Source organism: Phytophthora cinnamomi, assembly GCF_018691715.1.
Source record: "Phytophthora cinnamomi strain GKB4 chromosome Unknown Contig55, whole genome shotgun sequence".
In the NCBI taxonomy this organism is placed as follows: Eukaryota; Oomycota; class Peronosporomycetes; order Peronosporales; family Peronosporaceae; genus Phytophthora; species Phytophthora cinnamomi.
Window position 1 is genome coordinate 883,014 of NW_027150988.1, and position 27,228 is coordinate 910,241.

General features: G+C 53.3%; 4 protein-coding genes across 4 annotated transcripts; all 4 read left to right on the forward strand.

The window, feature by feature from the left end:
• Positions 1 to 565: 565 nt before the first annotated feature.
• Positions 566 to 1,230, forward strand: IUM83_12864 (uncharacterized protein; the record flags this gene model as incomplete). Its single annotated transcript, XM_067937509.1, has 2 exons — positions 566 to 835; positions 913 to 1,230. 2 exons carry the CDS (start codon positions 566 to 568, stop codon positions 1,228 to 1,230), a joined length of 588 nt encoding a protein of 195 aa, XP_067788064.1.
• A 9,036-nt stretch (positions 1,231 to 10,266) lies between these two features.
• IUM83_12865 (uncharacterized protein) lies at positions 10,267 to 11,217 on the forward strand (the record flags this gene model as incomplete). The annotated part of the gene is made up of 2 exons (XM_067937510.1): positions 10,267 to 10,644; positions 10,732 to 11,217. The coding sequence occupies 2 exons, from the start codon at positions 10,267 to 10,269 to the stop codon at positions 11,215 to 11,217; spliced, it is 864 nt and encodes a 287-aa protein (XP_067788063.1).
• A 7,879-nt stretch (positions 11,218 to 19,096) lies between these two features.
• Positions 19,097 to 20,191, forward strand: IUM83_12866 (Retroelement pol Polyprotein; the record flags this gene model as incomplete). The annotated part of the gene is made up of 1 exon (XM_067937511.1): positions 19,097 to 20,191. One exon carries the CDS (start codon positions 19,097 to 19,099, stop codon positions 20,189 to 20,191), a length of 1,095 nt encoding a protein of 364 aa, XP_067788029.1.
• Positions 20,192 to 22,081: 1,890 nt separating this feature from the next.
• Positions 22,082 to 23,230, forward strand: IUM83_12867 (Retrotransposon nucleocapsid protein; the record flags this gene model as incomplete). Its single annotated transcript, XM_067937512.1, has 1 exon — positions 22,082 to 23,230. The coding sequence occupies one exon, from the start codon at positions 22,082 to 22,084 to the stop codon at positions 23,228 to 23,230; it is 1,149 nt and encodes a 382-aa protein (XP_067788062.1).
• Between the last annotated feature and the right edge of the window lie 3,998 nt (positions 23,231 to 27,228).

Here is a 27,228-nt window from a genome sequence, read left to right on the forward strand (position 1 = left end):
GGTTTTCCTTACGGCACTGCCGGCGCTTGGAGGGCTTCGAGACGCGAGTGAGGATATCCGGTTGCGTGCTACAAAGAAAATTCGGGACTGAGCCTTATCCTATTCTATGCTGTCGACTGACTACCTTGAAGCTTGCTCAGCCTCGGTTCTATGCCTAACCCTACGTCTGTCGCACCTCTGACCTACAACCTGATTCATGATTTGTGGATCGGGAAGACCCCGATCCAGAGTCGGCTAGATCGGGGTGCTAGAGCCAGGCGCCCGATCCACGACCTGACTCAGATGTGAGCCGCCGCTCCTTTCCCCGAAAGCTACATCTTGGACCGCAGTCACCTCCTTTCACCTTCAGCGGGCCCGCACTGCGTCGCCATAGTGCGGGTTGCCTTGAACTTGGAGGCCGCTCTACCACATCCGTCCCGCTGGCGCTCACGCGCACTCCCCAGGTGGATGTGACGCGACAGAACCGGCCTCCATCCCTGTGCGCTCTGCTAACCCTTGCTTCACGTTGATGGCTTCCAGCCTGCGTCGTCGCCTAGTTCCGCGCTTGGCCAACCTCGCGCACAAGATGTCGAACGCCAGCCTCAGTAGCAGCGACGAGGCGTACTTCGACACCGACGACATCGACCAGTTCGGCTGCGGCGTGTGCGCACTTGGGACCCAGCGTCCTCCCGTGCCGGCGTCGTCAGCAGTCGACATTCCAGCGCCGGGCGCGCCGATCCCGTCAATGAGCGGCCTCCTCCAGGACGCAAATGACTTGGAGTACGAGGCCCGGATATTCCGCGCGCGACTCGACATGGCGCTCGCGCTGAACGCCGGTCTCGCTTGTCACGCGTCCGTGCTTCACGACCAAAACCTCGCGCACGTGAGGGGTACCGGCTAGCCCCGGCCATGGTGAACAGGCGTCACTAACAGCCGGAGGGCCTTCATCTTGAGAACGCTCGGCTGGAGGACGTCGACACCGGGCTCGAGGCCCAGGCCGCCCGCGCCGACAAGTACGAGACGCGGTATCGCGTGCTCAAGCAGGCGACGACGGAGGCCGCCCACGATGTCCAGGGTGAGCTCGAGGTCGAGCGCGCCCGCGTTGCGGACCTGTCCCTGCGTCTCACGCTCGCCACCGCACTTCCTACGGTGCCCACTATCGCGCCGGAAAGGTTGCGCGCCGTCGAGGGCGAACTCGTCACAACTAGCGCCGAGCTCTCGTCCATCCAGGCGGCTTTGTCGACCGCGTAAACATAGCTCGCAGCGACTTCGTCCGAGCGCGACCAAGTAGCGCGGGCTGCGGCGGCGTCAGAGGGTCAGCGCGACGCAGCCCTCGAAGAGCTACGCATGGTCCATGATGCGTTGGCCCGGAGTCGCAGCGCGGCTGAGTCCGCGCAGCAGTTGAATGCGCCCCTTCAAGACGACAACCGCCGCCTTCAGGCGTTGCTGACGCGGAGGAGCGTCAGCGCGACTTGGACCGGATCCGCGACTTCGAGGCTTCGACATCGGGCGCCGAGACGGCACGTTGTGGCGCAGGCCGACTTGGCGCATGCGCAGGCAGCTGAACTCCACGCCACCGCCTGTAGTGGGTCTAACTTGACTCACTACTTTAGCTTACACGTTGCGCAACGTGTATGAGGAAGCGTAAGTACTTAGTAATTACTTAGGTTAATTATATTTGAATACACAAATATAAGTTAAGTAACAAAAGGATTCCAAGTGACTTAGATTAGGTAAAATGAGAACTGTATTGTTTGTAAATTGATCTTCCTCTAAAATCTGCTAAAAACTGTTTATCATCTATGAAAGGGTTGGCAGCGGCTGGCTGTCAGAGCCCCGCTAATATGCATGTCTCTGATTGGTAGAAAGATGCTGCTTTCTACCAATAGGATCTTTTGGGTATGTGTGGACCACTCACTGTGGTGGTCCACTTCAATGTATCCATCGGTGTGTCTTACACCAATGTGAGGAAGTATCCAAAACGTTTAACAGATAACCTGTCTGTTAAATTCACAAGTGGCTTGCAGCCACTTGTACGTGTAACCCCGTTACACCATCCCCCCCTTAAGGTTAGACGCGCGGGGTCTCCGCACGTCAATCTTTGGAATTGACCATTCGTCAATTCTCCGCGTTTGGAGAAGAAATCCGCGCTCATTCAACGATGAGCGCGCCTCAGAAGAAGTCCGCAAAGTCGATGGGGAGTCATCTCTCCATCGACGACTACTCGAACGCCAGAAGGCGAAGTACGGTGACGTCGTCGACTTCGACGACGACGATGAAGACATGGAGGGCGAGGAGGACTCGCCCTCAAAGCGTAAAGACTCAGTGTCGAGCGAATCGCTCGACCCTCACGCCAAGAACGTTCGCCCGCGTGAAGGGGACGAATCGGACGCTTCGAGTTCGAAGCGTTCGCGTACTGAGAGTGATACCCCACTCGCTTCAGCTGGGGCTCTCAGTACTCCGCGCGCTGCTGCTGCAGCGCGTGATGTTAAAGCTCAAGGCTCTCCGCGCGCTGCGCCTGCAGCGCGCGATCCATGGATGCCGTCCGCGTCCGAGATCGCGGACCGATTTGGGAACTCGGTACCTCCGAATGAGGTGCCGCTGTACGTATGCAGCGCCATCAAAGATGACGCTGTGGCTGCCGAGCTGCACTTTGATGCGGAAACGCATCAAAGGCGCGATTACGACATCGGACTCTTCCATGACCTTCGATGGTTTCAAAGCAAGAAGACCTCTTCTCGCAGCAAAGTGCCCGAATGGCAGGCACTTTGTCAAAAGCTGGAACGCCTTTGTTGAGAACTTCAACAAGAGGCCGAGTGCTTACCGTGATCGGGTTAAGCAATCGCGTGATCGCTTCGAGACGTACTCGAAGCGTGGAAAGCTGGAGCAACTTCATGTTGCTGCTGAGGAGGCAAATGTGCCGTGCGCTGTGCCCGAGGGCTTTCAGTGCACGAAGTGCGCGAAGTCCTTCCCAGGCGCGGTCCGCTTGAGCGACCGCGACCTGAACGGGTACACGTCGTTCCGTGTGCCCGAGAGTCTCAAAGAGCTCCGTGCTAAGTTCTCAGCACGTGAGGGTTCGGGCGCTAGCGATGATCGCAGCGCTCGCACTACTTCCGCTGCGTCAGCGCGTACTGCTCCTCGTACGCCCTCACCATTTCCGGAACGTCCTCCAGCAAGACGTTCCGCGGCTCCCATGTATCTCGATGGGGAGGAAATCCTCTCCAACGAATACGAAAACGAGCCCCTTGAGGGTTCGTTTTCGGGATACTATGGTCAACAATCCGCTCAACAATCCAGCGGGTTGAGCCGCGGGCGTCACGGATCGGCGGTGGAGGGGGTGGGAACACGCCCCGGGTATGATCAGCCCCGGGCTGATCAGTATGCGCCTCTCCACGACCGGGTGACCGTCGTGGAGCGTCTGCAGGGCGCTGAGTTCGCCGCCCTAAAACAGGAGCTGGCGAACCAGAAGGCCCAAGTCGCGGCGGTCTCGCAGACCGCCTCGAATATCCAGGTCGAGCTGGGGACCCAGATGAGGGTTGCTCCAGCGCGTCCGCGCGCTGGAGGAGAGGTTGCTCGTCGCCGAGGCCAAGCCCTCCGCTTCTGCCTCGGCTCCTGCCGAGGCTTCGGGTCAGCCGAGCTAGATGGCTCGTGCTGCCGGTATGGCTTCAGCCGTCCGACGTAAAAGGTCGGATGGAGGCGCATGCTAGACGGTATGTCTAGCGTGTATGCGTTGCCGTGCCGTGCCAACACAGTGAACGGCCCGATGAAGCGCGGAGCAAGCTTGCTTGCTCCGAAATCCGAAACTGCATGTCTAGGCAGGTTTTGTGTAGCTAACAAAACTAATGAACCAACTTTAAATTCATTTGTGTTGCCTCTGCCCGCATTGTCTGCGTTCAGCTTCTGTTGATCAACAGAAGCTGCTATTGTGTCTTGGACAAACCGAATCACGGCTTGTCTTTTGGTGATGAAACTGATTGCATCCGAGCTGAAGTCATTCAGCTCGCTCTCCGCTAGAGGCCCGGCCTCTGCGTGGTTTCTTGCGGTTTCTGCGCCCTGCGCAGACCCGGGGTCGTTGGCTATGTTGTTTGGGGAGTCTGCGCCTTGCGCAGACTCATGTGGTTTGTCCATTGTTGCAGCTGACACTGTGCAAGTGTCAGCGGTTTTCTGCGGCTGCTGTATTGCAGTCGTAGATCCTCCCCCACTTAAAGTGGGAGCCATCACTCCGAGTAAACTCGGTAGGCGTGGGTGCCGCATGGCATTCACGTAGAACGGTGTATGCCCTGTTGAGGCATGCACTGAGTTATTGATGGCAAACTCTGCCATCGATAGGCACTCGCTCCAGTATTGGAACGAGTGAGCGTAGCTCTTCAACACATCGACGAGCACGCGATTCACGCGCTCGGTTTGACCGTCCGTCTGCGGATGATCCGCAGTCGACATGGAAAGCTGGCTCCCAAGAAGTGTAAACACTTCTTGCCACAGGTGCGCTGTGAAGCGCGGGTCTCTGTCCGACACGATGTCGGACGGCATGCCATGGTGTTTGAACACCATGTCGACGAGCAGACGGGCCGTCTGCTTCGCGGTTACCTCTGCTGGCACCGCAGCAAGATGTACCATCTTGCTGAAACGGTCTACAAAGACCACAACACCGGTGTTCCCTCCGCTATCCGGGGGAAGACCAAAGATGAAGTCCAAAGACATGGACTTCCAACACTCCGACGGAGTCGGTAGTGATTGCAGTGGAGCCTGCGCGAATGGCGCAGGCTTCACGCGTTGGCATACCTCGCAAGCACGGATGTACTTGCGCACCCACTTATACTGGTGATGCCAGTAGAAGTCGCGCGTGAGAAGGACGTAAGTCTTCTCACGTCCGAGATGTCCCGCAGTCGGGGCATCATGATACTCGTACATGATCCTGAGTCGCAGGTCATGGTCATTTGGCACGACAACGCGATCCGCGTTGTCGTCGACTGCGTTGTAGAGTAGCCGTCCTTCGTGCACACGAAAGCGGTGTGCACGCGCTCGAAGGTGCTTGGGCAGCTTCTGATTGGACTTGTCAGAAGGCGCTGTGCCATAGGCCAGCAAGAGCTTCGCGTCCGCGTCGTGCGCATACGCGGCCTTCACATCATCCAACAGAGATGATGTGGGTTTGCTCGATCGCATGGCGTCAATGGCATTGACGTCAACAGCTTCTGCGTAGTCCGGCCGACGTGATAACGCGTCGGCCACCACGTTCAATCTTCCGGGTTTGTATTCGACCCGGAAGTTATACTCCGCAAAGAATGAGAGCCATCTCGCCATTCTTTGTGAAATGTGTGGCGACTTCACTGCGGTGCGCAGTGAAGCATGGTCGGTGTAGACCACAAATGGTCTACTCCCAAGCAAGTACACTCGGAACTTTGCGAGTGCATACTTCATGGCAAGGAGTACCTTATCATGCACCGGATAGTTGCGCTCAGCTGGCTTCAGCTGACGCGATTGGTAGTAGACGACACGATCACGGCCCTCGTGATCGTGCTGCATTAACGCGCATCCGATCGCGAAATCGGATGCGTCACACACTACGTGAAATGGGCGATCTTGGTCAGCCACTGCCAAGATCGGCGCCTCAGTCAAGCCCCGCTTGACTGTATCGAATGCCTTTGGCAATCGGGTGTCTAATTCCACACAGCTTCTTTCTTAAGAAGCTGTGACAGCGGGCGGATCTTGCCCGCATAGTCCTCCACGTACTTGCACAAGTACGTGGCTGCCAAGGAACTGCCTCAGTTCCTTGACACTTGAAGGCGTTGGCCATTCGTTAATCACTCTGACCTTTTCTGGGTCAGGGCGGACACCATTCTTCCCTACGAGACACCCGAGGACGGGTATCTCGCTCGCCCCGAAGATACACTTCTTCAGGTTCGCGTAGAGCTTATGCTTTCGCATAAGCTCAAGTATGCCGGAGATGCACCCTGTGCATCTCGACGTCGGTCTTCCCGTCCACAGCCCGGCTGTGGATGAATACATCATTGAAGTAGCTCGGCGCGAAGTCGCGCACCGAGCGCAACAAGTGCGTCACGCACCTGTTGAAAGTCGCAGGGGCGTTCTTAAGCCCCTGTGGTATTACTAGCCATTCTCAGAGCATGTCGCTTGGCGTGCTCACTGCCGTGAGAGGGATATCCCTCTCACGCATTAGGATCTGATAAAATCCATCTCGCAAGTCGAGAGCACTGTAAACGGTGCTCCGGGCCATCGAATCGATGATAACATCTTTTCGTGGTATCGGCGTCTGCGCCGGTACCGTCGCATCGTTCAGCTTGTTGTGGCATGAACGATGCGCCATCCGCCCTGTGGCTTCTTGACACAGGACGTCGGAGCACTGTGCGGGGACTTTGATTCCCGCACTTGTCTCTGTTTTTACGACGACTTTCAAAGAAGTCGTCGATTGCTTTACTTGCTCTCGCGACAGTGGCCACTGCCGCGTGACACAGTACTTCGTGCCCGGCACGAGATCAATCTCGTGCTGAATACCCTTATCCTGCGGAAGCTCCGCAGGAATGTCTTCCGGGAGTACGTCTTTGTACTCCCTCAACAATTCGTAATAGGGACTCGACTTCAGCGAGTCCCAACCTTGTTCCTCGAAGCGCTCTCGCTTCGTCTTCGCACTGAGAGTGTCTTCACTCTCAGTGGTACTTCCCATGAAGAGCTGCCTCAGCTCTTCGCTCTCGCTCGCCGTTCTTTCGCTGTCTGAAGAACGCAGACCTGCTCGATGCGTCCATCGTGCAAGTCGCGTGTGAAGCGCTTCCAGCTCATGGCTGGAAGCGAAGTCAACTCCGACGCCGTCGTCGGAGGACTAGCGAGTTTCATGTCACGATACTGGAATCCAGTATCGGTGCGCGTCAAGACGCTTAGCGTCTTGACATTCGGCGTCACCGCCGCAGTCTGCCCAGCAGACTGCTCTTGTTGCGTCTCGGTCCCGGACCGAGACTTGCGCAGCGTTTTCCGCTTGCGCCGTCTTCTTGTTGTGCGGAGCCCGGCTCCGCACAGTTGTTCTTCTTGTCCAGGCTCGGCCGTGGACAGTCGTTCGCCGGCGGACCCTGTCCGCGGGCGCGCGGTATCAAGCCCGGCTTGACCGCATTTTCCTTCGTGCAGCCCGGCTGCACGGTAATGTGTCCCTTCGCCGGCAGACCCTGTCCGCGGGCGCGCGGTATCAAGCCCGGCTTGACCGCATTTTCCTTCGTGCAGCCCGGCTGCACGGTAATGTGTCCCTTCGCCGGCAGACCCTGTCTGCGGGCGCGCGATATCAAGCCCGGCTTGATCGCATGAGCGCTTCGTCGTGCAGCCCGGCTGCACGACAGCATGCAAATTGCGTCAGTGCGGTACGTTTGCAACAGTCCGCACTGTTTGCAGCGTCAACTCCCGGAGTTGACACGCCTTCGTCACCTCGACGCCAATCATTGGCGGAGCCCCTCATGACCGAGGGTGTGTCGGCTCCCGGAGCCGACGCGTCGTTGTCGACCTGACCGCTTCGGGTCAGGGACTGTCCCTTACACGCTTGAACGTGGGTGTTGGTTCCCGGAACCAACACATCTTTTTCTTCCGACGTCGGCAGCATTGCCGACGTGGGTCTCACTTGTGCGCGCCCTCGCGCACTTCCTGGGCACTCCGGGACAGCAGCATGAAGCGCTGTCTCGACTGGTGAGCCGCGCGCACCTGTTGGTGCGTGCGCTGCGGTAACAGGGCCATCGCTCTCTGTTCCGCTATCGCGTCCGAAGCGCACGAGCGTGCGCTTCTTCCAGTCTATCACCGGATCATGCCGTGCAAGCCACGGCATGCCCATTACCACGTCGAACTTATCGTCCAGGTCCAGGACGATAAAGTGTTCGACAAACACTCGTTGTTTGTACGAGAAGCGCACGTTCACGACGCGCTTCTCGGTCTTCACGATGGCACCTGTTGCCAGTCGTACCTCCAGAAGACTTCGAGGTGTATCTACCTCCTCGAAGTCAAGTCTCGACAGGCTTCGTAGTCGAACAAAGTTGTTCGACGCGCCTGAGTCTACCAAAGCTCGAAGAGAGTCACTCGCTCTCTTCGAGTAAACCTTCAAGATGACTAGGTTCGGCCTGTCATCTTGTTTCTTACAGTGAGAGCTGGTCTCACTGGGGGCTGCAGTCCTCAGTGTCGCGTGCCCGATGTCGGCACGCGCGACTGCATTACCAGTAGGGCGCCCCGCGCCTACTGGATGTTCGCGTTTTTTGTTGGTCCGCGGCGATGTCTAGCATCGCCACGACGGCCACCTCCAGCGGGCATGGGAGCTGTGCACTCCCGTGCAAAGTGACCGATCCTTCCGCAACGGAAGCATCTCACGTTACCTCCCTGCTGCTGGTAACCAGCAGTTGTTGCGCTCGAGAGGTCCATTGGTTCCGGACCTCCCGTCCTCGCTACCGGGCGTGGTTGCGGCCTCGGCACGTTCACATGCAGTTTAGCCTGCCGCAGGCTAAACTCCTCTTGCATGGCAAGAGTGATCGCAGCTTCGAGAGTACTCGGGTACTCTCGGAAGAGATAGGTCTTCACAGGCCCATCTCTAAGTCCTTTCATGAACGTGACGACCTTGGTCGCCTCGTCAATCGGTTAGTCACGATATTTGATACCAAATATCGTGCGCGCTGCGCGTAAGCATGGACATCATGCTTACCCTGCTGAAGGTCGAGGAACTCCGTCCTCGACCGGAATTCGTTTGCGGGGCTCAAACGCTTGTTTGAGCTCCTCCTTGAATACTTCGTACGTGCTGAAGCACGTAGGATCGGAGAGTCGGCGTCCATACGCCCAACTCCTTGCGCGTCCGCCAAGGCAGGACATGGCGAACGCGACCTTCGACAGCGGGTCGACGATGCGTCGAGCCGCTATGGCTGTGTCGAGTTCGACAAGCCATCGGAGGAGAGGCTCGCCCTCTCTTCCCACGTAATTGCTTACGCTCAACTTTAATGGTTGAGCACGCGGTGTCGTCCCTGACGACGCCGTCACTGAGGAAGCAGCATCACGCTGCTCCTTTATGATGAACCCCAGAGCAACACCATGTTGCTCCGTCGGCGATAGCGTACGCAGCATTGTAGCTATCGCCGCTTCTCCAATGACTGTTGACAGTCGTTGGAGGGCCTCCCACTCTGGATCAGACAGGTGGGGGCAGTCAGCGCGTGCAACATGCGTTGCAGGCGTGTTGAAGCTCTCCATGGGCACCTCCGTGCTCATGTGGTTCTCGGCTCCGCGTTCGTACACCGCGTACGAACGTCAAGCAGTCGGTCGTTGGACGGACTACAAAGTGCTACCAGGTGTAGTGGGTCTAACTTGACTCACTACTTTAGCTTACACGTTGCGCAACGTGTATGAGGAAGCGTAAGTACTTAGTAATTACTTAGGATAATTATATTTGAATACACAAATATAAGTTAAGTAACAAAAGGATTCCAAGTGACTTAGATTAGGTAAAATGAGAACTGTATTGTTTGTAAATTGATCTTCCTCTAAAATCTGCTAAAAACTGTTTATCATCTATGAAAGGGTTGGCAGCGGCTGGCTGTCAGAGCCCCGCTAATATGCATGTCTCTGATTGGTAGAAAGATGCTGCTTTCTACCAATAGGATCTTTTGGGTATGTGTGGACCACTCACTGTGGTGGTCCACTTCAATGTATCCATCGGTGTGTCTTACACCAATGTGAGGAAGTATCCAAAACGTTTAACAGATAACCTATCTGTTAAATTCACAAGTGGCTTGCAGCCACTTGTACGTGTAACCCCGTTACACCGCCCGTTCGGCTCGCTAGCGGTCGGGGTGGCTGAGCATTCGCCGCACCGCGGCTCAGCAGCGCGACATGGTGGACGCTCGGGCGCCGCCTCGGCGCTCGCGTGGTGGAGCTCGCGCAGTCCGCGCACGAATACGACGAGCGCACTGCGACGTGGCGCAGGCTGCTCGGGGATACCCGTCACGAGCGGGAGTCTGCACGCTTCGTGCGTGATGCCCTGGTCGAGCGCTTGACCACCGTGGTCACGTCGGTGGGCGGTTCGATGGACCCGATCACTCTAATACGCGACTTGGAGGCAGGCGTGGAGGCCTCGGCGATTGCGGCCGCGCCCATGCCGTCCCTGGACCAACATCAGGCTGGCAAACCGGCCCAAGGTGGCGCCGTCGACGCAGGAACTGCACCCAGGCACGTTCCGCCGCCTTGGAGCCTGCCCGGACCGTCTCGACCTCGGGGTCGACATCGTCGTCCACTTCGGTCCCCACCTCCCAGAGCAGCTCGACACCGGCGATGTTTTCAGCATTGGCCCGGGGGGGGGCTGCAGGGTCGCGACCCTCAGGGTCCAGGGCAGGGTCGCGCCCTCACGCGGTGTCCGGGTCGGGCTCGGCTGCTAGTAGCCCCAGCAGCAGCGAGTCGTTCCCGTCACCGCCCAGTTCGCCAAGTTCCAGTTCAGGCGCGTCGAGCGCGGTAGGGCCCGCGCCCGCCGCACCGTTTTCCGCGCCCGTCATCCCGCCGGTGGGCTGTCCGTCCGCATGGTTACAGCAGCGCTACGCGCCTTGGCCCTGGGCACTGCGCAAGATCCGGCTCAGGGCGGTTTCGACTCGCGACCTCCGCTTCGAGATCCTGCCGCCCCGTGGCGGTTGGATCATTCCCCGCACTCCGGCTCGCGTGCCTTCGTCCTGGAACCGAACTCTGGTGACCACGACCACCGTTGACGCGCTGTATGCCACTTGACCGTGGTGATACTCGACCCAGGCTGCCGAGGCGCTCACGTTCGCGTCCGGGAATTCCGCGTTCCAGCGTTTCGTGGCCCGCCACCGCGTTCACCTCGACCATTGGGCCAAGGCGTATTGGGACTCGACGCATGACCTATTCGTGGACGGCGAGGCGTGGAAAGCGTGGCGCAAGAGCCGCAACTCCCGGTGCTCCCACGCGGGAGATCACATGGCCAGCGTACTCGACCTTGCGGTCGAGCTGTTCCACGACCAACTCGCGGACGTGGACTTGCTGTTGGACCCCCTGATCCTGCACTTCCCTCCAAGCCGGTCCACCGTGGGCCGCTGGTATCCGGGGCTTCAGCACGTGTCCCTGCAGGAAGCGTTGGAGGACGTCGACACGCGCGAGCCTTGGCGTCGCTTCTTCCGGACTCCGCTGGACGCGAGTGGCCACTGCACCGTGACGCGGACCCACCCAGCTTATTCGCTGCCCCGACTGGAGGGCAAGTTCGTCCAGCAGATCTAGGCTTGGCCATAGCTGTAGATCTTCAACTTCAATTCATAATCGAAGCCAGTTTAGTTTCACTCTCCCCTTCTTTTTCTTCCACGTTTTCTTATGGGACGACCCTCCGTCGTCCCATCTTCGGATCACTGGACGGTACTCCAGACTGCACATTCGACCATCGCCCCTCGCCCCTGGCCATTCCCAGAGACGATGCCTCCTTTCTACCCGTCGGCAGCCATCCTGTTAACTTCCACCGCACCTCTCAGGCGAGTTCACCCCCCAGGGTCCGCTGTAACGGGGTTACACGCACAAGTGGCTGCAAGCCACTTGTGAATTTAACAGATAAAATATCTGTTAAAAGTATTAGATACTCCCTCACCTTGGTGTAAGACACACCAATGGATACATTGAAGTGGGCCACCACAATGAGTGGTACACACCTACCCAAAGATCCTATTGGTAGAAAACAGCATCTTTCTACCAATCAGAGTCATGCATATTAGCGGGGCTCTGACAGCCAGCCGCTGTCAACCCCTTTCATAGATGATAAACAGTTTTAGCAGATTTAGGAGGAAGATCAATTTACAAACAATACAGTTCTCATTTTACCTGAAACTAACTACTTGGTGTCTTTATTTGATTTTTATTATACTTGTGTACTCAAGTATAATTAATTCAGATTATTAATAAACTCCTACGCTTTCTCATACACGTAGCGCGACGTGTAAGCTAAAGTAGTGAGCCAAAGTAGGCCCACTACAGAACCCTATACGACTGGTGATTTTACCGTCTGGAATCCTGGTGATGATCCTCAAATCCCTAAATCGGTGGTGATATCTCCTCAAACGCTGGTGGTGGATCCCCTCCCTCGCCGGTCTCGTACACGAAACAATGAGCGGTTATTTCGTATACAAAACTAATCCTTGCAGCCAATTCGATCATTCTCGGGTGTATACTGTGAGGCCATCAATCGATCAAATAATGTGTGTGGCCGACAAAAAGTACTGAACTGCCGCGATTCCAGAGATTGTGACGAAACCTACCTCAATAAACAACGTGTGGTAAACTGGTGTGAGATCGACGGCGTGATACCGCCAGCGTCATCATGTATTAATAATATGTAAAGAACGTTGTATCCAAATCCCTCTAAACCGCTCTGATTAACTTTTATTAGCTTGTCTGACACACTCCTTCTCAGAACTGTCGACGCCTATCTAACTAGCAAGTTATCTCTTGCTCGTGTCGAGGTTTCCTGGGTATCCAGCGGTGCCCTGTGGGTTTTAGATGACCCGTATAAAGTTGGTTTTAGACTTTAAGGCTTCCAGTTCTCCTACAATTTTTGCAACCGGAATTCAAAGGACTTTCACGCCGACGATCGGAATTTCAGTTGGGAGATCAAAGACCTTGCCCGTGTATACGCGATATCAACACAAACGCCAATTAAACGGAGTGGGAAGGAATTCGAGCTACCACTCGCTCTCTTGAGAAGCAAAATTAGATCGCGTTGGCGCGCTGAACTCAATTATACTTCGGAGAGCTCAACAATTTCACCAACAAGATGCACCGCACGTAACGCCTTGCGTTATATACATTACTGATTTCGTAATTTATAATTGCGTGGAGATTTACAAGACGCATTACGGGACGGTTTACGGGACGGCTGCAAGGTACAGTTTACAGGGCGCCCCGTCAAGTAGCACTTGCATACAACAACACGTGGTCAGGAATTGAGTACATACAACGACTTACAAAGCCGGCATCATGAATGTCATCCCCCTAATAAAAGAGCAAGAAAACCCGGCAGATTTAATGAGATAAAACACGCCATTGGTTTCATAAAACACACGTAAATTCATATTGTTGAGCCTGGGGCTCGACGGCCTGGCGCCGGTGCTGTGCCAGCCCCGCGGAATGCTAGGTGCGGTTCGGAAACCGACTGAGCTTCACGGGATGGGTACGCAAGCACCGGGCCAGATATAATAAGATTAGGTATATTTAGTTTAAGTATACGAAGGCAAGTGTCGATGTAGTCTACGGTACTACGCTAATGGCTGGTATGGAGCCATTAGGGTTAGGGAGACTGCCCCCTCTCTTTTGATACAGAGGCAGGATTTGTGCGATGAGGAACGGAAGCAGCGGATCGGAAGCGAGGACGGTGTCCTCACTTCCTCTTTTGCTTCGGACTGAGCACGTCTGTTAGATAGCATTAGGATAGCGGTAAAGTGGCTAGTAAAGACAATTGGCAAACAAAACAAAAGCGTTCTTTCACTTTAACACATATAAAGTACTCAAAGCATATGCCATCCAAAGATGGACTCTACTGATTGAATATGATTGGCTGGTGAGTCCTTGTTGTCCACGACTTTGTCTATCGGCTTTTGTGTCTGCCAGCTTGTTGTGTCTGCCGGCTTTTTGTGTCTGCCGGCTTGTTGTGTCTGCCGGCTTTGTAAGTCGTTGTCTGCAGTTGCTCTATCCATAGAGCACAAGAGAGTACGGCCTTTTCGTTTTGTCCTTTCAAAACCAAGATTCCACTACGTTTCACGCACCGTCTTGGTAACACCAAAAGGGTGCGGTGTATTAAGTTGGTATAACGTTGTGCACACACCAGTAGGACCAGCAAGAACCGCAACTGCACGGTTTGTGTCGTGTCCTTATGTGAATATATGTTGTTAGTTACCGTGGAAACACTAAACGTGACGTCCTTGTTCGTCCACTGGCTCCGTAAAGGTGCTGCGCTTTTTCCCTCACAGCTGATACCGTTTCTTTGACAATGGAGGAGAAAAAGACATACTTGCACGTACATGTAAGACGCTGCCGAATCCTCACCCCCGACTATTGCTCACACTGGGTGGTTTCCTGGGTTAATTTGAGGGTAGGCTATTTTTCCGAGATAAGAAGGCGAGTACGAGCGGAAGAGACCAACTCGTCCTCCATAGTCAAGCGCAAGACCTGGTCCGCTAGCTCTACGGAGTGTAGTTGCAGTCATTTCCAGATTTTCAACGTGCTAGAAGCAAGCAAAACCTTCCAACAACAGCAACCTCTATCCGGCCTTCGTCCCCAGTCGCGTCACAACCCACGCCCGATTTCCTTAGAAGATGGCGACATTCACGCTCTCCCGCGGTTCATTTCTCCTGGTCTTCCCCGAAGACCTCAACGGTTCGATCTCATCCCCTACTTACGTGAAGGTCAGCACGCTAGAGGCGCAAAGGTGACGGTCCGCCTCGAGGCAACAGACGACGACACGGGGTCAATTGTGAGGCTATCAAGAGGTACCGCCTTGACCAGGAAGGTCGACAGCAGGGACGCCGAAGGCGAGCAACTCGGAACCTGGGTCCGGCAAGCCGTATGTGCCAAGGTCGACGGATACTTCCGCTACGGCCAAATCACGGGTTACCCCGATTCGAACCTCGTCATCAACACAAAGTCCGGTCCAGTCGAGGCCACCAGCGGTGACATCTGTGACTCAGTTTACCCAGTCGTGGCGATGATCATGGGGTGTCACGAGTTCCCCCTTCGCAGTTGGAGCTACAGTCAACTCGACAAAATTCACGATACCATCATGGAACGACTGCCGAACCCGACTTCATCGGCCTTAACAATCTCAGTTGCACAACTACTCCATGAACTTCTACCCGATGTGTCACCAGCCTACGACTGTATGTACAGCTGGATCGACCCGAGCACAGGACGTCGCTCCCGAGTCTCGCTGCAGCACGTGATCAACTACGTATATTACATCGATGGCGGAAAACGTGTTCCAGCTGACATGCAAACCTCTTTCGGTACATCTTTCTGTGAACTGAACCCATGTCAACCAGCTGCAACAGGTGCGGGGACGTCAACGGCAAGTCAGATCGATGACCGACCAACCACTGCAGCTCCCAATACGTCATCTTTCTTCGACATGACTGCAGTGGACGACGACGTGGAAAACGCAGCAGACGAAGCTGTGCTCGCCCAAGCCCTGCTATCGAACGGTAGCAATTGTCCTGTCAACTCAGAGTGCACAGTACCAGTTAACCGCTCGCAGCAACCCCAACTAGATCACGTGGGCCTCGCTTTGGGGCAACCGCGTCAAATCGACTCCATCGCGAACCCTGCTCCACCGACAGTCCCATCACGAATGGAAACTGAAACTTCAGCAGACGTTGAAATTCTGGACGTTGTTAGGATGCACAAGCCTCACCTACTGCCCTATCTCCTGGTGTCTCGCCGAATGTCTGTCACGGGAGCCACACGATCAGCGGAGGAATTGGAGGAGAAAGGACCGACCAAACGAAGCAAATTCAGCTTCACACCGACGCCCGAGCAACGCCGAGTTCATGATATCGTCACATCTGATGCTTACAAAGGTAAGTCTCCCGCCTGTTATATGGATTCAATAGTCTCCAATGCCGATCTCCTGCTGTGGGCCTACCCTGGCGTCGCCATGCGCGCGTACGACCTCCAATTCGGCAGCCGTGGTCTGTCATTTCTGCATTTTACTCCAGTAGACCAACTGCTTCGGCTCAAACGCCAGCGCGAGAATTTCGTGAACATGAGTGATTTCTCCGTCTCAGCTAAGTTTCTACCAGCTCCGGACCCAGCTTCGTGGGACGACATCCTGGCTGGTGCTACCGGATTTCAGCAATACTGTGCTGTAATGTGTGACGCGGTGACGCAGCAGCTCGCTATCACACTTTACAACTTCCTTGGAGCTCTCAAGAGTCGTAAGCTCTGGTCCCAGGACATGCTCCTCACGCTAGTGCTATGGATTGATTCTCAGCTCGAGCAGTACAGAAATGCTGTGGCGACCGACAGTGCAAAGGAAACAGCATCGAGAAACTTGAATTGTTCACAATTTACGCCAGACAACCTCGAGCGACATGGGCTTCTGCTCACAGCCCCTACGAGAAAAGATGGAGGCAATGACGCGGTCGTCTACCAGTATCCAGGCTCGCTGGGATGATCGCCCCCAATTACCACGCCAGCATCGCTTTGGCAACAACAAAGCCATGATAGTACCGGAGGGCATCTCTATCCCGCGCCAAGACGGGGAGGAAGTATGTCTGAAGTTCCTCTCGAAGCGCGGGCGTCCATCAAAGGATCCAAGTGTGTGCGACTTTGCCAGCAGAGTGCACTACTTCCCGGCTACGCTGTCGGACAGGCTAAAAGGATACATTCGGAGCAGATTTGGCGGTGTCAACAACAAGTATACCTCCACGTGAAGGTGTCCAGGGAACGTTGGTCCTCACGACCTTTGACAGAGTAATATGGACCCTCTCGCAGTAGAAGCGTCAATTGGCTCGGCTTCTCAATGTGTACCACGAGAGTACTTGCCTGGCGGAGCGCATTCGTCCATCGTCACCAAATTTCGCGACAACCCAGACGTGTCTTACGTCAGACCAGGGCACCGCCCCGGCGGAAACAACCCACATCGAGTCCCAAAGGCGCCCACGCGTTCGGCCCAACGAGGTCAGCCCACGCAGCTCACGTGGCACGACTCAGTTCGAGTCTTCGTGGCCTCAGCAACATCAACTTCATGATTCAGACCGCAGCAGTTCGCTAGGCACGGCTCATCTCGAGCCACTGAACTCTCAAATCTACCGATCGCGTTGTGCAAGGCAGCTGCTGTCATGCCCACCTCTGGCCTGCTCGCGGCCAGAGGCTTGAAGTTCCTGTGGCAGCTACCCGAGAGGGTCAGCCGTCACAGTGAACATGCATTTTGTAGGAAAAACATGAAAACCAAACATGGAATGTAACGGGGTTACACGTACAAGTGTCTACAAGCCACTTGTGAATTTAACAGATAGGTTATCTGTTAAAAGATTTAGATACTTCCTTACCTTGGTGTAAGACACACCAATGGATACATTGAAGTGGGCCACCACAATGAGTGGTACACACCTACCCAAAGATCCTATTGGTAGAAAGCAGCATCTTTCTACCAATCAGAGTCATGCATATTAGCGGGGCTCTGACAGCCAGCCGCTGTCAACCCCTTTCATAGATGATAAACAGTTTTTAGCAGATTTAGGAGGAAGATCAATTTACAAACAATACAGTTCTCATTTTACCTTAAACTAGCTACTTGGAGTCTTATCTAAGTTAAATTATATTTGTGTGTTCAAATATAATTTACCTAAGTTATTACTAAGTACTTAAGCTTCCTCATACACGTAGCGCGACGTGTAAGCTAAAGTAGTGAGTCAAGTTAGACCCACTACATGGAACATCATGCATTTAGTAAAAAAGAAATGAAAATAAAACAAAAAGACGCAGGGTAGCACATAGTGAAGAAACAAAAACCAGAAATACGCAAAGAGAGCCCTGTGCTCTCGTAGGAGCACAGCGAGGCATGCATGTTAGGCTAGCAGTAGCAATTCAGTATTAAATAAACCGTCTATCCCGCACATCGACCACAACTACCGCGCTTCTCGACAGGACCAACACTCGCACCCACTTCAACGACAAACACTCTTCGGGCCCAACGCGACATCTGGTAGCACTTGCGGGGGGAAGGCTCGCTGCTGCACGGCACTCAAGGGGAGGCTTTTTCAGCTTGAGGTGTAAGTGTCACGTCGGCGTGACCAACCCAGCTGTTGGGGAGACTTTGGTACATTAATAGGGCAACCTATTATTGTACGCTGACCGTGGGAAATAACTGGAGGGCAGCCGTGGTGCAAATTTGTTTTGCATCTGGCCCCGGTGACAGCCCATTCGCCAAAGTAGCTACTGTTCTCAAAAGACTGCACCGCATATAAATCGAGCACTATAAGTCTCGAAGCCGGTTAGTCAGTTTTTGTTCTTGGTAGCCCCGCACAGCAAAATTGGCGAAGCGAAGACCAGGACGACAACCGTCACCGCTCGACCTCTCACGCGTCATCGACCTCTCACGTGTCATCGACCTCTTCAAAGGCGTCGAAGAAGTCCAAGACCTCCCACAGCGCATAACTCGGCCAATTTTAGGAAGTAGCGTAGGCTATTTTCTTTAACAGGTTTTCTCTTTTACTTTCTTTTAGACAGTGCCCCTAAAAGTAGATTGCTCCCACTGGTATCAAATTTCAAGGGTGTACACACAAAGTACGAAGTTTTCGCGTGTTCAAGATGGCGGATCCGGCCCAACTAATGCATAGTATGTTGGCGGCCATGGAGAAGCAGACAGAATTGATCGACGAGCTGCGCAAGGCAAGGCAGCTGTCGCAACTAAAGCTGGATGGGATAAAAATGCCCAGCTACGGGGGGACGCTCAAGGAATCGTTCCAACTATACCGGGAGCAGGTGGAGCTGTACTTTTTAGCTAAGGGCATAGACTGGAAGGATAGTAAGTTGAGTGGACGCATTTTGGCTGTGTTAGCGGGATCGCTGAAGTATGGAGCCGCGCAGTGGTACATCGTCAAGTAGGACGATGTAAAGAGTGAGGAAGACTTCTTTTTGAAGCTGGAGGAACGTGACCCCGGATCTGCAAGAACATCTTCGGGACCAGATGAATGACTTGAAGGAGCGTCAGTGTCGAGACTTGCCCGATTATATCAGCAAGTTCAGGCACTTGATTACTCAAGTCAAGGAGATGAGCGAACTCGACAAGATTATGTATTTCTTGCGTGGTCTGCCGTCAAGTATTCGGGAGGAAGGCCAGTATCGCAGGAGTGCAGCGTTGACCGACGCTATTACCGTAGCGCTCGACTATGACCGGTCTCACGCGCATCGTGGACGCTCGGATGGAGCATGCGACAGACCGAGGTACCGATCGTACGACAACAGACGATCGAAGAGCAACAACGATTGACCAGTGCCGATGGAGATCGTCAACGTAAGGGTACCGTCGAAGGAGGAATGTATGCGCCGAAACCTGTGTTTCCGGTGCGGGAGTAGCGCCCATCGGGCTCGCCAATGTCCGATACAGCCGCAGCAGACGCAAATGGCTAAGCGGAATGCGCCCAAGTACAACAACTCGGGCAGTAATCAAGGGCGTAAGCCGAGGATGAACATGGTCCTCGAGGATGACGAACAGGTGGATACTGTCGTCATGGATCGCGTGACTATGAGTGTGGCTGACATCCAGGAACAAGCGGATGAGTTACAGGCACTCATGGACAAGGCACGTGTACAAGTGGAAGAGGCTGTCACTGCAGCGTCAGAAATGACGGAAGATGCTGGCTTGTGTGGACTACAGCCAGTTGAAGAACCGAGTTTGCATGCGATGCAACCGGAATTGGAGTCTGGTGTGTGCGGATCGCCGCCAGAGCAGGAAGCTGAGTTGCATGAGAAGCAGCCAGTGAAGTTGGTTCAGCAAGGATCGCAACCAACAAGTACAACGGAGACCTTGAAGGTGAACGCAGTGAAGTCCGAACGTACGAGTAGCCGTTTCATCAGGAATGGTCGCATCAATGGCAGAGATGTCCGAATTCTGTTGGACACGGGTGCAAGCACGAACATGATTATGCCAGGTTTGGCTAGTAATGTGCTTCTGTCAAGACGACTTCAAGCTCAGCGCTTTGATGGCACGTTAACACCGGCGACGGATGTCAAACACGTGGAAGCGCCAGTGAGCATGGATGGGTACTGCTTTCCAGCGATCGAGTTCGTGGAATGGAAGTTGCCGGAGTCGCACGACGTCATTTTGGGGAAACCGTGGTTTAAGGACTACAACCCTCAAGTGGATTGGCAAAAGGAGGAGGTTGTCATACCTGACCGGATGCAATTCATCGACGTCGATGCACCGTCGTTCTCGCACAACTTGAAGGAAGGCGGGTATGAGCAGGTGTTTCGGGTGAAGATACAACTTGTGCCCGAAGTGGAAGGAATTCCAGTACCGATCTTCAACGTAGTCGGTAAGGAGTTCAAGGATGTGTTTCCGGAGCAATTACCAGACGGATTGCCTCCGATGCGTGAAGTCAACTTTGAAGTGACGTTGAAGAAGGGGGCTCAACCAAGCTCTCGTGCACTGTTCCGCATGTCGAAGATGGAACAGGATGCTTTCGAAGAATTTGTCAAAGACAAGTTGAAGAAATGATGGATTGAAGTGTCGAACTCGCCGTGGGTTTCGAACATCATCGCTATCCCGAAGAAGGACCCAGTCACAGGTCAAATACCGAAAAGGGCTGAATGGTTGCGTAGCGGCAATTTGACGATTCCGTTGCGTTGGGTGTTCGACTACCGCTATCTCAACAACGTGACTGTCATTGCCAAGATCCCGTTGCCATTAATCGAGGAGTTGTTCGATAATATGGTAGGTTGTGTCATCTACACGTTGATCGACCTTGCGCAGGGATATCATCAAATGCTGGTGGTGAGGTCAAGTCGTCCGTACATTTCGTTTCGAACACACAAGGAAACGTATCAGTGGTGTGTAGCGCCCATGGGAGTGGCTGGAATGCTAGGAACATGGTCCAGGCTCATGCATAAGCTGTTCGACAAGTACGAATTTGTCGTCCTGTATCTCGATGACATCTGCGTCTTCTCGAAGAGTATGGAGGAGCATGTGGAGCACCTGCGTGCAGTTTGTATGGTACTGCGTCGCGAGAAGCTTTTTGCGCACATGGCATAGTGTTCGTTTGGTCAGTCCGAAGTGGCTTTCCTAGGACAAGTTGTCTCGCAGGCAGGAGTAAGCGTTGATCCGCGTAAAACGGAAGCGATAGCCAAGTATCCGACTCCGACGAATCGAAAGGAGTTGTTGAGTTTCTTGGGTTTGGCAGGATATTATCGCAGATTTATCTGTGATTTTGCCCAGATTGCTCGTCCGTTGAGGGATTTGACGAAGGGAGATGTCCCATGGAATTGGACGAAGCCTGTGGAGGACGCGTATTTGCATCTCAAGCTCGCACTTCAGCAAGCGCCTACGCTGAAGTTGCCGGACTCTGAGCGACCGTTTATCGTGACGACGGACGCGTCAGGACATTGTATTGGTGGAGTTCTGTCACAGAAGTATGACGGAGCAGATCATCCGATTGCCTTCTATTCGAAGAAGTTGGATAACCATGAGCGTGGATGGCCTACGCATGCGACGGAGCTACTAGCTATCAAAGTGGCTACGGAGAAGTGGAGACACTATCTGCATGGACGCCCATTCGACGTCTACACGGATAACGCAGCGTCTTCGTGGATGTTGCATCACCCACGAGTGTCACCAAAGATGGCTCGCTTTTTGACGCACTTTTCGCAATACACGTTTACTTTGCATCATGTGCGAGGTAAGATGAACGTTGTAGCGGATGCGCTCTCACGGCCTCCACCGGATGGACTGGAAGACGAAGAGGAGAAAGAAGCACCTCTTCCGGATGTGACGTATACGGTTCATGACTGCGACGACAAATGCGCGAAAAATGCCGCATCAGTTCATGACCACCGTATTAAGTCTGCAGTGTTGCGCAACTTGTCAACGGATGATACTCACCTGCTACTCGACGATGTCGACTTACGGGGGGAGGGTCGCCCGATTGGCGTAGCACAGCAGCAAGTCAACAGCGTCGACTATCATTTTGTAAGTCCGCACTTGGCCCCTGAGACGAAAAGAGCGTTTCAGGAAGGATACGAATCAGACCCTGCTTTCAAGCAACAGTGGTCTAATGGAGCAGGAAAGGAGAAGTTCGTCAAGCACAATGGGCTTCTGTTTTTCAAACAGACGAAAGGCGAAACTGTCTACCGACTTTGTGTGCCGAAGGTAAAAGAACTTCGCACAAACGTCATGATCTAATTTCATGATGGAAAGACGTCCGCGCATCCTGGAAGTCGACGTACGTACCTGAAAGCAGCGCAATGGTACTACTGGCCGACTATGGACCACGACGTAAGGGAATACGTTCGCACATGTGAGACTTGTGCACGATGGAAGTCCAGCAGCCAGCAGAAAAAAGGACTAATGATGCCGATACCAGTGCCAAAGGAATGCTGGGAAGTGGTGTCAATGGATTTCACCACGGGTTTGCCAGTGTCGGAAGGGTTTGATGCAATACTAGTTGCAGTGGACAAGTTGTCCAAGCGAGCGAAGGATGCACCAACGTATTCGACAGCTGACGCGAAGGACACGGCTAAAGTGTTCCTTGATGCAGTTGTTCGGCATCACGGATTGCCGAAGGTCATCATCAGTGATCGCGACTCGAAGTTCATCTCGGACTTTTGGAAGTCATTGATGAAGTTGATGGGTATCAAACTCAGCATGGCAACTGCGCACCGAGCTCAGGCAGATGGTCAGACAGAGCGCCAGAACCTCGTGCTCGAAGATGCATTGAGATGTATGATCTCGTATCACGGAGACGATTGGGTTAAGCACCTAGGGACTATCGAATATGCGCATTCGACCCTCGTCAACTCGTCTACGAAGTTCCCGCCATTCGAACTTGACACAGGACGTAAGGTGTCAAACATTGTGGCAGAGGAGAAGAAATACCTGCTGCAATCAGAGAATGATGTGACGCTCGCGGAGTTCGCGAAGAACTTTGCGAAGGAGCGACAGGAGATCGTAGAACGTGCTCAGAAGAATTTGGAAGAAGCTCAAGCAAGACAAAAGGAGTACTACGATCGCAAGCGCAGACAAGTTGTCGTTAAAAGAGGTGACACAGTGCTGCTCGACACGAAGAACTTACCGCTAAAAACCGTAAACAAGAACACGGAATTGAAGAAAGCGAAATTAGCGGCTAAGAAGGTTGGTCCATTCGTGATTGAACGTATGGTGAACGACAACGTGGCGAAGTTGATACTTCCGCGCACGATGAAACGTCTTAATCCGACATTCAACGTGGAGTTACTGACCCATTACCAAACGAATCGTGCGGATTTTCCAAATCGACCGATTCCGAAGGCTGTACCTCTAATCTTGGACGAGGACACTGGAGAAGAACTCTACATTGTGGAGAAGCTGCTCAAGAAACGAACTAGACGTCGCAAACGTCAATGGCTCGTGAAGTGGCATGGGTTGCCGGAGCATGAGGCAACCTGGGAAAGCAAAGCGCAGATCAAGCACGTTTCGCATTGGCGTCAACTCCTGGATGAGTATCGACTCCGCCAACGCGAAGTCAACCAGGGGGAGATGTCAGGCCCACCTCTGGCCTGCTGAGCAAGCAATCCAGAGCGATGCGGCGCAAAGGCTCTAGCTTGCTTGCTCGCGACCAGAGGCTTGAAGTTCCTGTGGCAGCTACCCGAGAGGGTCAGCCGTCACAGTGAACATGCATTTTGTATGAAAAACATGAAAAACAAACATGGAACATGCATTTAGTAGAAAAGAAATGAAAATAAAACAAAAAGACGCAGGGTAGCACATAGTCAAGGAAAAAATCAGAAATACGCAAAAGAGAGCCCTGTGCTCTCGTAGGAGCACAACGAGGCATGCATGTTATGCTAGCAGTAGCAATTCAGTATTAAATAAACCGTCTACCCCGCACATCGACCACAACTACCGCGCTTCTCGACAGGACCAACACTCGCACCCACTTCAACGACAAACACTCTTCGGACCCAGCGCGACAGCTTCGCTTGGCAGGCACATCTCAGTTCGAGTCGCCGGACCGGCATCCTTCTCTATTCATCGGCGCCGACAAACCCCTCAAAAAAGGTGGTGGTTTCCCGTCCTACGGTGCCGAATCATCCACGTTTAGAAGCACCCACCCGTGCCAAGCCACTTCAAACAGCCGCCGACAGCAGCTGCCCGTCGAAAATGATAGCTCAATACAAGCAACGCATCCGTTCGCTAGTCCCACCGCTACGGGATTACCCCCAACTACTAGGCGGAGAACTACCTCAACCATGTCTACTAAATGCCACGGGGCCATCTCGTCGAATTGTTCACCCACTCAATGTCCCCATACATGAGCCGAAGTCGATGGCAAGTCACGCCCAGAGGAATATGAATGAGCGAGCAACAGCTCTTGCAGCCAATCAAGTACGACAGTTCAATGCATTTTGCACACAAATCGAGTAAGGGAATCTGCCACTTTAGTGCACTAGAAGCATATTAGTGCACTAATAGAAACGACCAATCACGCCAAAACCCTACGAGCTCTGGTATATTACTGGATGAAATATTTGAAACCGTAAAACCTGCCATTATGTATACAGCTCCTGTTGGCTAACTCTCGACCACCCGATTTGTCTCGTCTGCTTTTGCAGTTAGTACTAGTGGCATGAGCTTAACTATTTGACTATCACTACCAAATTGACCTCGCCCCGAGAATCATGACCAAGAAGCGCGGAGACTACACCAAAAGCAAGCTAAACTCTACCGCAAGCTAATTAAGTGGGTAGGCAAGCGCAAGAAAGACGAATCGATGGAGTCTCAGTGACGTGGCCCTCAACCACGCCTGACAGCTGAGGCAGAGCAAAACCTTTGTGAGTGGATAATGGGGCGACAGCTTATCGGGAAGCCGGCCAAACGTGGGGAAATCATTGCCAAGGCCAGCACGATAGCTGAGATGACTACGGGCACTGGCGTTGGTAGCAGCTGGTACAGGCGCTTTATGAAGCGGCGCCGGCGTCGATTAAGCAAGCCGCTTGGCTTCACGTGAAGAAAACCGTCCAACAACAGCTTCTCGTCCTCCCACCACCACGTACGAAAGGCAGGAAGCGGAAGACAGCGACAGTTGGTGGGCGATTGCTAACCCGTGAACTACTAGAGAACCTACAAGCAAAACCTCGAAAGGCACGGCAAAAAGGTTCCCGACTGACACCGGTTCATACGGAGGTTGAAAATGCTCCAGGCGCACCCGAGCAATCGCTGTTTGAAGTTTAGTCAAGAGATAAGACAGACAGGCAAATCAATGTTAGTTACTGTAAGTCAATTGCACACACAGATGAGCAGATAATCATACCTTTATAACAGTGCGGAGAATTAACGTGTCCGAGGGGACTCGAACCCGCGACAACCCTGCTCCCCGTAGGGCCCTCATTAAGCCAGCGGCGTTAACCGACTGAGCTGTCAGCACTGTCGAAATGACAAATTATTTCCAAGATACATATCCTTTCAATACTGATGTGTTTGCGTTTTTATCGAGTATTATAGGTTACCTAACCACTGAACGAAAGAAACACTGTCCCAGTTTGAGAAATGCTGGTTCATACAAATACTAAGATAAAAAGGAGCACTAAACTGGCAATCAGCAGGAAATAGGCCATTCACTACAGTCCATTCAAACTACCCAATAAGAGCCTCTCCATACCAGCATTAATCTGTGAAAGAGAGTAAACAAACACCTGTCTGGGCATGCATATTGCACACTGAAACTCACAGTAGACTTTCGGCTATCGCGCCTTGACTGATGCCCTTTGAAAAGTGCACTAAATTGGCAAATTCCCTTACACGCATGTTGCTGCAATCGCAAGAAGAATCGAAGCGTGCCACGCCCGATACAAAGGAGCTGGTATACAAATCATGAAGGGCGACATGAAAGGTGCATTCCGCCACCTAATGCTAGCCAGTGGACATGCTCGCTGGATGGCGGCCACGATCTCTGAACTCGGAGTGCTGATCGTGGATATGTCCGCTCCATTCGGGTGGGCAAGTTCGCCCGCCTTTTACGGTGCATTCGGTGGGGCAATTACGTGGTTAATCCACCGCGAGAGTCCAGCCTCCATGGACGAAACCTCTGACGATCACGACCCATTCTTCGCCTACGAATGAGTTGATGACCATGTTCTCGTAGAACCTGATATTGGTAACCGGCTACTACTCGCAAATGAAACGCTTCGTCTGGCGATGCTAGCGATTCTTGGCCCCGGAGCCATTAATGAAGAAAAAATTTCGCCGTGGAAATCACAACTTCAAGTACTAGATCTGGAGTTCGACACCAGCGCACGAACAGTATCAATGCCTCGTGAAAAGATCATGAAAGCTCTAGGTCGTGTTCAAGTATTACAGAATCAGCAACACGTGACTAGAACCCAGCTCCAGCAGCTACTAGGAAGCTTACGTCACGTATGCTCGTGCTTAAGAGCCGCCAAACCCTTCTATCAACGGCTACTCGCTGCGAGCGTTCGGGCGCCGCGCTACGGCAAGATCGCAGTTGATCGCTCGATGCTCGAAGACGTGCAGTGGTTTACCATGATCGTGACTCATGGCCGTCTTCGCCAACTACCTCTATCAATGTTTGCTGAAGAGCAACCCATCGACGTCCATCTCTATATGGATGCCAGCAACAGTGGGCTGGCTGTCCTTAATCCAGCGTTGCTGCAGTATATCCATGTGCGATTCGATGAAGAAGAGCAAGCACGAATTCACACATCACCAGGCACCGACGGATTTAATATCAATGTGCGCGAGCAGCTATGTGTGGCATTAGCTGCGTGGATATTCGGATCTGAGTGGGTGTCAACTTCTGAAAAAACCATGTTCTTTGTCAAAGCATGGTCTGACAACACTTCTGCTGTCGCATGGGCAAACCGACTATCGAGCTCAAATCCTCTGGCGCAAGAGATCAATCGTGCGATTGGACTGGCCGAGGCGGGACAAGGTTCTAAAACCATAAGAAATCCCTGAAAATCACCATGGGCACTGACGAATACAAAACCTCATGATTTTGCCACATCAAAATAGTAGCAACCACAATTCAATGAAAGGTGACCACAAGAATTTGCGAGCAATCATCCCATACCGTTGTGTCAGCACCATTTACAATTTTCACCCAATCTAAGATCTTTATTTGAATGGTTTTATCCAATTGCATATCAATATCTGTCGTCTGAAAGCACGAAATAACTCGTCCAGCTCGCTCTCAAATTTGCTGCTGCAAGCGCTCCCCCTCCACCAAAGCAAAACTACATTGTCTACAACATCACTCGCTACTCACCACAATGCCCTCCTCTCACTCCTGGAGCTACTCTGCAGCGACGTCTCCTCTGAAGATGCTGCATTACTGCTCCAAGGAATGAAGACTTGGAAGACGATCAAGAGCCAAATCATGTCGTACACGACTTGCAGCAGCGCTGCACCGCACTCAATGCGCTACAAGATTCTGCATTGTGCGTCCAAGCACTGCAGAGATGCCGTCGCCTACATACCCTGCCCTTGGCGGCTGAAAGTGCTTGTCTGCCTGGAGACTGGCAGCGTTGACATGTACGAGCTGG